The following is a 12,027-nucleotide window of genomic DNA, read 5'->3' on the forward strand; positions in this document are numbered from 1 at the left end:
CCATGAGCAGAGCAGAGCTCTGCTTCACATCTCACAGATTGTGAATAATTACGGACTTCAAACCTTTGTATGGAGAGATCAGAGCCATTTGCCCTTAGGAGGAAAAAAGATGAATTGTAATTTCTTCTTATGATGCTCCTCCCACCTTCTGCCATGGAAGTGGTATGAAATAACTGTAACAGTTCTCTTTCCCCATTTCTCTCTTTGTCTTACGTGCCCAGGAAGAAGCACCAAAGGTTTGAACTACAGAGCTGCAATTTCCAGTTCTGTAGTGCCAGATGATTTGGTGGATCAGGGCATAAAACTAATGCATTTAAGACATGTATCCTGGGATCCCAGGGGTCAGGAGCACTCACAGCACTGTGTGAGAAAGGCTATTGATTCAGAGGTTGAATGTGCAGCTGCATGTGTGCTCATGCACATCAGAAATAGGATTGTTACGTCAAGAGCATCAAAATAACAGGACAAAACAGGGAGAGGTCAGGGAACTGGGATCAGGGAACCGATCCAGAAGGATGAAGAAGGTAATTGGATCTTATGTGCATCTCCTCTGAGCAACGTCCACCAGCCTGCCTGGACTGTGTAAGAGGTGAGGTTTATCTCTGGTCACTATGTCACTGTTTTACAGCCACTTCTTGCCTTCCAGGATTACCAACAGACCATAAGACATAAGAAAGCATGGGGCTGAACCATTCTAACTACAGCCAAGGCTGGTGAGATAGGTTCCTAAAATGCCCTGGAATAGGGAGAGGTTTTGTCATTATCCTTCTTGGCATCAGGCTGGTCCTAACCCAGCCAACAAGTCCCCTAAGGCTGTTGCCACCTGCTAAAAGCTTCGAGATGTCCTCCCAGAGAGGGCCATCATGTAAGCAGGCTCTCATTTTGGGACATTTCCCAACCCAGTGTTGCTTTGGGGAGTGGGTTTGTCTGATTGTCTCATTACAGGAGAACCGGCTCCCTCATTTGCTCTTGTTTGCTGCTGCCTGACATCCCAGCACTCAGGATGGGGAAGTCCCAGCTCAGTTCTTTGCATGCAGAAAACCAGGTCAGAAAGTGCAGGGACTGCCTGTGCTCCATATGGCCCTGACCAGACTGGTTTTCATCCATTTCTAGGGCATCATGTGGGGATATTCTCCCCAGAAAAGGCGGGGATATAAATATCGGCTGAGGTCTCAGAGCTCAGAGGATACACAAACAGTGCTTCTGCATGAAGAATTCATTTTTTCCCTGTTGGAAGGGGGAAAGAAATTCCTCCTACTAAGATGCAGACATTGAAATGTGTGTTATCACGTATGAGAGAGCAGCTTTTATAGCCCATGAGGAAAGTACCGAAGATCTTTCTGGAAAGGCAGTTATTTAAGGCTCTGATCCTGAAGAGCATCCTCTTACAGAGAAGCCCTTAATAACAGGCTTAGCTTTCCTTCTTATCCTTGAACTTCAGGACAGGCTTACGCACTGTCTTCAACTGAGCACAGGCTGTTTTAGCAAGAACTATCTAATTGGGTTGCTTCCAGCAAGTCTTAGAATGCAGCTCTCCTACCCCATAAGTGCCAGCACAAACATTTAAGATGAATGCTTATATCCAAGGTTTTTAAACTTTAGGCCAGTGAATCGTTATCCTCTCATGAGAACAGGAGAGGAAACTAACAGGATACAGCTGTAGTGGGGAGAAGACCTTTATGGTCATGCGTTGCAACCTGCAGTTACATCAAAGAAGACACAAATGATTTAAAACAAATGTTTTTTTTTCTATATTGCATGTCTTTGGTAGGAGAATCCATCCTTTATTTCTGCGTATACAAAGCTTAATGCAGTGATATTGCTGTCCATGGGAGCGGCTCAGAGATACTATTGCATTCTAGCAATAAATAGCTATAATACTGTTCCCATATACCTGTTCCTGAGAAAGCACTGGTGCTTGTCCTCTAAACAGAACAGCTGAACGCTGAAGACCATGAGTGTGAAAGACAACCCAGCTCTTCCAGGACAGCTTTTGTTGCAGTAGGCTCAGGGCAAGGTACAACATAGCTCTGTGTCAGGCTGCTCAAGACTAACAAAAAGCCTTTTGAATTCTCTACACAGAGCTGCTGACCACTACAGTCTGGCTAATGGTTAAATTTATCCGCAAGTATCTCCTGGTGATACTGTATGAAGAGAATACAGCAGGGCTGGAAATTAGTGACTTTACATGCATAAAGCTTCCTAAAGCAGACAGAAAACACTCACAGAACTGAAGAAATCTTCCAAGCAATGTCCACTGTAATGGAAAAGAAAGAGGTCACTCATTTTCTGTTGCACCATATGAATCAAGCTTTAATTACATGAGAAAAAAAGTGAGAATCAAGATTTCCCCCACTTCTTAAACTCATCAGTTCCTTTGTTACAGATTAACTCAGGGCAACATCTGCAGGCAATCACGGTGTTTTTGGCAGTAGCACTATGGATACTGATGCTCACAGCACTGAAGCATGAAGTGACCATGAGCTGCTTTTCATGCAGCTGGGAAAAATCACAGACTCCACGGGATACTTTGGGTTGGAAGGGACCTTAAAGCTCACCCAGTTCCAACCCCTGCCACAGGCAGAGACCCCTTCCACTGGAGCAGCTTGCTCCAAGCCCCTGTGTCCAACCTGGCCTTGAGCACTGCCAGGGATGGGGCAGCCACAGCTTCTCTGGGCACCCTGTGCCAGCGCCTCAGCACCCTCACAGGGAAGAGCTTCTGCCTAAGAGCTCAGCTCAGTCTCCCCTTGGGCAGGTTCAAGCCATTCCCCTTGTCCCTACAGGCCCTTGTCCCAAGCCCCTCTCCAGGTTCCCTGCAGCCCCTTTAGGCACTGGAGCTGCTCTCAGGTCTCCCCTTCAGGAGCCTTCTCTTCTCCAGGCTGCCCCAGCCCAGCTCTCTCAGCCTGGCTCCAGAGCAGAGCTGCTCCAGCCCTCGCAGCAGCTCCGTGGCCTCCTCTGGAGTCTTTCCAACAGCTCCAGGTCCTTATGCTGGGGGCCTAGACCTGGAGCAAACGTGGCCTTACATTTACACTGCATGGCACGGCAGTACACACTGTAAAACCGCAACACAGCGTGAGGCCCAGCAAACTGAAACCGTGCGTTCATCACTGGGTCGGGACGCCTCCGCCGGCCCAGAACGCGCTCCAACAGCGAGGCGGCACATGACACTTGGCAACTTGGGGCTCCCTCCCTCCATTGCGCATGAGCAGAGCAGAGCAGAGCAGCGCGACCTCCCACACAGCGCATGCGCAGCACAGAAAGCCCCTCCCCCCAATAAGCGCTCACGTAGGGAGGCCCGCGCATGCGCGTAGCCACCCATCCTGCCTCACCCGCCCGTACGTCGCCACCGTCCGCTCGCGAGAGCGTGATGACGTCGGTACCGCGCTCCCCTTCTCCCTCCCAGCCGCGCACTGACGTCCGCGCCGCTGCCCCGCCCCTCGGTATAAAAGCGCGGGCGGGCGGCGGGCACGTCATTGTGGTGCGGAGCGGCCCGAGGGCGGTGCAGCGCGCGGGGCTGAGCGCCGCGCCCCTCTCGCCGCCTTTCTCTGTCTCTTTCCTTCCCTTTCTCTCTTTTCTCCCCTTCCTTCCCTTTCCCCTCCGCCGCGGACATGCCGCGCGTCTACATCGGCCGCTTGAGCTACCACGTCCGGGAGAAGGACATCCAGCGCTTTTTCAGCGGCTATGGCCGCCTGCTCGAGGTCGACCTCAAAAACGGGTGAGCGCCGTCCGGCGGCCTGAGCCCCCCCCCGCGGCCCCCGCTCCCCGGCCCGCGGCCTTCCTCCCGCCCCCATGTTGTGGGCCGCTGCCGCGTGGCGCCCAGCTCAAGATGGCGGCGGCGCGGGGGGGAGCGGGGGCGCTGCGGCGGGGCCGGCTCCATTGTCCTGGCTCCGGGGCCGCGGGTGGCTGATGTCGCCGTTCTTCTTCCTGCAGTTACGGCTTCGTGGAGTTCGAGGACTCCCGAGACGCCGATGATGCCGTTTATGAGCTGAACGGCAAGGATCTGTGCGGGGAACGCGTGATCGTGGAGCACGCCCGCGGCCCCCGCCGCGACAGGGACGGCTATAGCTACAGTAGTCGCAGTGAGTACGGGCCCGTCTTTCTGCGTGGTTCTGAGGCTGATGCGGGCGAGGGGAGGCGGCTCGGCTGTGTGTGGCAGGCCAGAGCCGGGGGTGAAGGAGCGATGGGACCGAGTCCCGCGGGCTGGGGCGGAGCGGGGGAAAGAGGGGGGGGGGGGTGCTATTTCGGGGAGCACGGCGCGGGGGGGGGGGTACCCGGTGCATGGCAGGGAGCAAGCCGCAGGCCTAGCGCCGCAAACGTTCTTCCTGGCACCAGCCGTGCACTTGGGTATCCCCTAAGAAACTTAAGAGGGCAGATAGGTTGGGAGATTAGAGGGCAGTTCTGGCTGCAAAGTTGTGGCCTTCTAGAAAGGGTTTCTTGTTAGTTACAAACGGAATGCTCTGCTAATTTTAGAGCTTCTGTTTTCTTGGGGAGCGTTTAAATGGAGCAGTGATGTCGCATCACTGATGCTAATAAATACTGTTGCATAATTGGGGTGGAAGCACTCAGCTGTGAATGTTTCAGTTGAATATATAGAGGGGGTGGGGGGAGGTTTTCAAGTAGGAATCTGTTGGGCTGAGTGGGGGATATTGTAAATAGTTCTGTGTTCAGCTGATTCGTGTAGCTTCTTGAGCTGAGCTATATAGAGCTGAACCGGCCTCATACTGTAACTTCAAAGTACTGAGGCTCATCTTTGGTTAATCTTTAGGAGCTTGGTGTTTGGGGGGGGTGGGTTTCTGTCTTAAAAAGAATCAAATGTATGTTGTTTAAAATTGTTGCATGTTCAATTCAAACTTTTTAACAAGTCCTTGATGTTTCAATTTAAAAGTGACCAGTGGGGCTGAGGCTGTGTCCACTGAGGCTAAGATGACTGCCTTTCCTGATTGGCCATGGCTTTTCCATACATTGTGTGACCCTTGCCCTATGACCCTTTGGCTGACCTTACCGGAAGCCATGACGACAGCAGCCTTTTGCCATTAGACGCAGGGTGATGGTGAGGATTCCAAGGGTTAGACAAAACTGGTTAAACTGAACTAGGTGACTGTTACCTTGCGTGTTTTGTGGCCAAACCACCACCAAAAACCTCATACTGTGATGTAAGTACTTAGTGTAACTAGTAAACGTTTTTGTAAATTGTAGAAATGCATGTAATCAGTTAAGTTTTATATTTTACAATGTTCTGTAAAATAAAACTTAGCAAGGTGAATCTAATAAGGAGCAGTCACTCTCTAACAGATCTTAGGAGCACAGACTTGTAGGATTTTAGTCTGTTTGATTTGCCATTAATGTAGATCATGGCAAAATTGCAAAGTTTATTGGAGGCTTAGAGAAATAAAGTCCTACTCCAGTAAATATAACTGTTTTAACTAACTTTTTCAGAACATTTAGTTTTCTTCATGCTAGGAGACAATCTAACTTTATTTCTTTGTACAATAAAGGTGGGGGTGGTGGCGGATATAGCAGTCGGAGACAATCGGGAAGAGATAAATATGGACCGCCTGTTCGTACAGAATACAGACTGATTGTTGAAAACCTTTCCAGTCGCTGTAGTTGGCAGGATTTGAAAGTATGTATTAATGTTCTACCATGGAGCCTGTTGTGACTAGCAGGAAGCGATGGCTTCCTTTAAAATTGATGTTCCTTTTGATTTAGATGGAAGTAATTGAGATACTTGTGCGTGAATATTTACACACAATTAATGCTTCTGTGTTTGCTCAGGCTTGTCTTAAGCTCATGTATTTATGAAGCACAAGTGTGGTGAATGGTTATGCAACTCTTCATCTACTCTTTGCAGGATTTCATGAGGCAAGCTGGTGAGGTAACCTATGCAGATGCTCACAAAGAGCGTACAAATGAAGGAGTGATTGAGTTCCGATCCTACTCGGACATGAAGCGTGCCCTGGACAAACTGGATGGCACAGAGATAAATGGAAGGAAGATCAGGCTGGTTGAAGACAAGCCACGCTCAAGCCATAGGAGATCATATTCTGGCAGCAGGTCAAGGTAACTTCTGGGACAAGTCAGTCTCTGTATCAAGTTACTCGGGCCAAAAATGGCTCTGGGTAGCCCTACAAGCAAGAGTGGCCTTCAGCTGATTTAGGAAGAGGATGATGCCTGAGAATGTAGAAGGAATTATTTTACGTACAGCAAAGGCAGGTTTGAGAATTTTTCACATGTGAAGCACCAGATGCAATTAATTGACTGTGTATCAGATCCAGGTGTATTAATAGTACATCTTGATGTGGCCATACTTGTTTAAAAGTTCCTGGGCAGCTTTTCTGTGTTATCAGAGCACACTAGGCAACAAATGAGGAATAAATTACATGTTCCATGTTTCTAGGTCACGATCTAGACGACGGTCTAGAAGCAGAAGTCGTAGAAGTAGGAGCAGCCGCAGCAGGTCCCGTAGTGTCTCCAAAAGCCGTTCGCGGTGAGTTGTTCCTTGTTTTCTGTTAGTACAGGAATTGCTGCTTATACATTGATAGATACTGCCAACTGTTGTAAGTACATTTCAGTTCATTAGAATAAACTTTGTTTCTTTTTGAAAGCTCTAAATCCAGGTCACGAAGCAAAGACCGCTCACGTTCCAGATCTAAAAGCAGGAAGTCTAGATCAAAGAGCAAATCAAAACCCAAGTCTGACAGGGGTTCACGCTCTCACAGCAGATCCAAGGAGAAGTCTGAGAAGTCTCGATCCAGATCCAGGTCCAGGTCTCGATCTCCCAAAGAAAATGGTAAAGGAGATGCTAAGTCTAAGTCCAGGTCAAGGAGTAGGTCTCGTTCCAATTCTCCGCAGCAGCAGCCATCTGCCAAGGCTCGTTCAGAGTCACCACCCAAAAGAGCTGCGTCGAGGTCCCGCTCCAGATCTCGTTCAAAATCTCGCTCACGATCAAGATCTAGTTCAAGAGATTAAGACTAGAACTCTCCTCTTACATTGCACACTATTATGGAACACTTTCCTACTTATCAGGCCATTAGTGTTATGTTAGTACTTGAGAGGTTGGGTTTTTTTTTCTCTTGCAGGAGCAAATGGCCTAAGAACTAAGGCGAGGCAAAAAGGTTTAATTTGTATCCCAGATTGGAAATTAAGAGCTTGGATGGTGGTATAAAGCACTAAACCTCCCCCTTTTGTAGAAATTCAGCTAAAACTTTGATTTTATAGCATTTCCACAAGAGTAACTTAACTACTCTTGAATGCAAAGTGGTTTTTTATAAGGAAAAATAAACTGAATATAAACAGGCTTAAATCTGGGCTTTTTTTAAACTATCATTATTTTTTCCTTTTTTTTTTTTCTTCTTGCTTCATGGTCTTAGAACTATGGATATCACTAGCTTATAGGTTCCAGCTTGCTGCCAAAGGCAGGATTGCCTTGCTGGTCAGCTCAGAGAATTCTGTTTCAGCTTAAGTTGTGGAAGCAGGCTGCAAACTACATAAACTGGTAACAATACTGGGAAGATTTTAGATGAGCAATAAACCCAAGTTGGAGTGTGTTTGTTGTATCTTAACTTGCCAAAAGAACATTCCCCCCACACACCCCCAATACTGTGACTGTATTAAAGGTAATAAAGGTACTCTGGAACGTGTATCCTACAGTATTGCTGAAACTCCCTGTGTTTCCTACTTGAAAGAAGGAAAGCTTTCTGACTCTTTTGCTTGAGTGTCAGTGTCACTCTGTTGTCAGACACTCGCGTGTCTCTTGGATGTGGTCCAAGTCACTAGTATGTCGTATGGTTTGTCAGCCTCTAAATACCTATTGGATATGAAAACTAGCTAAAATAACACCGTCTTCCCTCCTTTTTGACTCATTTATGTTAATGTTTTTGCTTTGGATGAGAACTATAATCCTATTGTGTGTAAGTCTGAACTTTTATGGGAAATGTAGTCTTTGAGCTAGAGTTCTAGTCTTAACAAAGGCTTTGCTAAACCACAGTTGCCAACTCACTTAAATTGTGGAATAGGACTCATCAAAAAAAATCCCCTTTCTAGCTAAATTGATTTTTGTAACATGCAATAGCGAACATTAGAACTGCCTTGTACTCTTTATACAACGTGTAGTTTGACTTGTATAAAATTAAATTGGTGACTCAAACTCTTGTGTTTATTGCAGTGTAATGGGATTCTTTTTCTGCCTCATGCTGGGGAAATCACAGTTTATCCTACTTACCTCTTTTGCTGGAGTAACTTCTTTGTTTTAGTAAGAGACTTGGGAGCTCTGGAAATGCACTTGGTTTTGTGCTTGAGACCAACTAGCCAGCCAAGCACCCTTTGGCCTAACGCATTGTCCTTCCTTGGAGCCTGACTGGATGTGGAAGCAGCACCCCTGACTGCTCAGAATTTTGCCCATCTGTGTAGATGAATTGCATCAGGCACAAGGAGCACATCGAATGCGTGTTCAAGTGTGACTCTGCCATCTTTTCTTTCCTGGAATTGCTTCACAATGCATAGAGTTCTCTTGAAAATTAATTCTGTTTCTTAACCATTTCCTGATCATATCTAGAAAACTGGAGCCTTTGCCTGCTGTGTGTAAGTAGCTGTGGTAGCATGAGGAGGGATCCCAGGATAAGCAAACTTACTTTTGCCTGATAATCTCACATCCCTGATGTAATCTGAATGGCTGTGATTACATGGTTTGTGTTGCTGTCAGCCCAGTTACTGGTGCTGGTTTACTGTACACTTCATGTTGTTTCTATCCCACACGTGGAAATCTTGAGCTGCCAAGCCAAGCTTCCCCATGATTGTTCATACAACTATGGAGTCTTGCAGGTGTTTGTCATGACTAAAGCCACAGGGCATTATTGCAGAAGTTCCTGCAGCTGGAATGAGGTGACCCCTGTGTTTAGTTAAATTTGTGACAAGTGATTCTTACTTTATTGAAGCTGGTTAAGGTATATTTTAGCATAATGACTGGAATAAATCAATGCTGCAGTTATCAGTGCAGGTAATGCCTCCTCTGCATTGGATTTCAGGTGTGAAGGAATACTGGGGACTTTGTGCACAAATTGGAGTGCAAGAATAGTTTAATACAGGTTTACAGCCCTAAGATACACCTGTGGAAATACTGATTTCCCTTAAACTTGACACAAAAGCATTATGTCTCTTGATTTTATTTATGCTGATTATGGAGTATGTCAGACTCAATGGAGAGCTGCTCCTCTGATTTGCTTCCGGGGGTCATCACTACAATACATGTGGCACTCAGAACATGAACTGAGCTCGGTAGATTAAAAGGGATTATGTGCCTGTTCTCAGTATCTCTGTATTGTTGTGGTAATAAAACACGATGGTAACAACTACTTTTTGCACATGCTCATAGATACTGGTAATGGCTTGTTTCTAAAACTGGCTTTCAGTGCCAGCATAGAGAAGGCCTTGGCTGGTAGCACCCCAGTCTTGGGTAATGATACAGAACAGTGGCTTGTACCAGCTGTATTAGCTTTCTGAAATGAGGTTGTCATGACAAGAGTTATGTCTGGGGTCATCTTTACTTGTGTATTTAGAGGAAGGCCCTAGATTGGTTTTAACCAACTTGCCTGTACCTCCTTTAAATACAAAGGGTTTCTTCTACTAGAGCCACATACAATGTCTCCCATGGCTGCTGTGCAAGAGAAACAGCCCTGTGCTGTGCAAATGAAGCAGGAATTACCTGGCATGACTTGCACCATTCTGGATTTGCTTCCTCTGGAAAGCTGGTAAGATTTCAGTAGTGCCAGGCACTGACTCAGTGCAGTTAAGTGCAAGGCTTGTGACAACCAGCAAAACCCACACACTGGAATGCCTCTCTGTCAACACCACTTCTTGTAGGAGTGGAAGTCTAGGTCTGGTGTGTGTGATAACAAGTATGATTATTCTGGAGATCTCATATGTATTACGGAAGTGTGGTTTGGATAAATGTCTTCATAGAAGAGTAAAAGACTATAGACTTGCATGCTTGCTGTGTGTTGCAGCATGTGCTTTGCTTTGCTCTGCAGCAGTAGCAATAGTTTATGGCAAAACCATCTGGCATTGGTCCTGTCTCAGTTACGAAATGAGGAGCTGTGGAGCCATCTTTTGAGGGTGTGCTGAAGCACTGGCATCCTGACTATTCTGCATTTGCTATAGCCAATAAAAGTTTGTTCTTAAAAAGACTTAAATAGAAATCCATCTTATCAGCTGCAGAGTGCAGGATTGACTTAAAATGTTCATGTCCTGTAGCAAACTGTGAAGGAGAAATCAACACTACTGTTAGAGGAGGCTTAGGATCTGGGGCTGTATTTGGAGGCTGTTCCTAGCCTTTTCCTGTATTTGAAAAATACTCATTTTTCCTCTATTTTGGTGTTTGATATAAGTGCAAGTTCTCCCCTTAAATTAGTGATTCCTGTGATACACCTGCTTCAAGGTCAGATGGTGAAAACCCTTTTCTGCTTTACTGTCTCTCAGACTCTGGCAGACAGCAGGAAAGTGTTTCTGTTTCACATACATGGTGAGTCAGAGTGCTCTTCATGAAGCTCCCCAACACCTTAAGACATGAATCCAAAACCACCTGTGCCCCTTATACTGGTACTAAACCAAATTCACTCTTGCTTGGCATTTCTGGGTGACCTACTGCCTGTGTGCTTTGAACTTCATCTCCTTGACTGCCTGTGTCAGGTCATAAAAGTGAGTTCTTTTTCCCTGCTCAAAAGGGTTTTTTCTTCCAGGCTTTTGCTTCCAGCTCAGTGCTTTGAGGGAGAAGAGAACAAATCCCCGCTATGCCAGGGCTGGTGAGGAAGCAAGCTGCAAAATAGGATGTTGCCGACGTAGGTAGGTGTCCGATTCCAGCCCTGAAGCATGAAATAAGGTAGTGCTGTAGGGTTTGGTGGTGCTGGGTGAGCATCTAGCTGGCAAGGAGGGTAATTTGATTGTCTCCAAAGGCAGTGGAAGGGGCAGAGAATAGAGGTGCTCACTTCCTCTTGGATGACAAGGCCCTGAAAGGTTCACTTTAGCTTTTACATCTAGGAACAAAAGGATTTAGGATGTGCTATCACCAAACATACCCTTTGAAATGGCTGTTTATATGACTTAAGAAAGCAGGTACAGTGCAGTGGCTCGCTGTAAGCTAGAAGAGCACAGATTTGTGGTTGATGTACACCAAAACAAGTAGCTCACCCAGCAATATTACTGTACTTAGAGTGAAACTGTAAGTGGCTGGAACAGGTGACACTCCTTTTTCCTACTTAAAGCATTTTTTAACTCTTTAATACCTCTAAATTTTGCAGTTTCAGAGTTAATTCTCAACTGGGAGATGACTCCATCCCAGATAAGATTGTAATTCTCTGCATGAGCCATGGGGAGGGGCATTTAAAACATGGCTGCTGGATTTATTACTCATATGGACTAACTTGAACTGTTCCCAATTCCCAATCTGGTTCAGGTTAGCATTGCAACATCCACAGAGCATCCACAGAGCAATGATATAAAGAGCAAAACCTGGGAATTTGGCTCAGGAGCTTAGCAATACTGAAAATTAAGCTGAGTGGACATTCAGAATGTCCTTGAGAGATGATGCAAAATGCTGTGATCGTTTGAAATATGAATAGTTCAAATGTTGTTGATTAGAAGCTGAAGTTCCTGCAATGGGATTAGCAGATCCTGGCTGTGTTTCTTGAGTGCTTTGTAATGTCTATTTAACATGAATAGGAACGCCTTACTTTAAAAAGGGAGAAGCAAAACTAAAATAGATACTTCTTTGCATAGTGGCAGCTATTAACAGTTCAAGAACTTTACCTCTTCTCGGGAGCATAATGGTGTCTGTTAACATTGTGATCAGGCCTTTCCCCCCATGCTCTGTTTTGTGGTTTGGTGGAAAGAAGCAAATAGCAGAATATGGGACCTTAACTCTCTCAAAGCTTCTCCCTGCATTACTTTTTTTGCTGAATGCGTATGTAGATGTCAAGGGAAGGTTTCAGTTGTTTCATAATCCAATACATAATTGAAATACACTGCTATGAGGTA

The 12,027-nt window shown here is 46.1% G+C and overlaps 1 protein-coding gene across 1 annotated transcript; it reads left to right on the forward strand.

The window, feature by feature from the left end:
* Positions 1–3,451: 3,451 nt before the first annotated feature.
* Positions 3,452–8,146, forward strand: SRSF6 (serine and arginine rich splicing factor 6). Its single transcript, XM_065691480.1, has 6 exons — positions 3,452–3,715; positions 3,931–4,079; positions 5,496–5,623; positions 5,852–6,060; positions 6,398–6,487; positions 6,606–8,146. The coding sequence occupies exons 1-6, from the start codon at positions 3,609–3,611 to the stop codon at positions 6,967–6,969; spliced, it is 1,047 nt and encodes a 348-aa protein (XP_065547552.1). The 5' UTR covers positions 3,452–3,608; the 3' UTR covers positions 6,970–8,146.
* Positions 8,147–12,027: the final 3,881 nt, after the last annotated feature.

Source organism: Lathamus discolor, chromosome 11 (genome assembly GCF_037157495.1).
Source record: "Lathamus discolor isolate bLatDis1 chromosome 11, bLatDis1.hap1, whole genome shotgun sequence".
In the NCBI taxonomy this organism is placed as follows: Eukaryota; Metazoa; Chordata; class Aves; order Psittaciformes; family Psittacidae; genus Lathamus; species Lathamus discolor.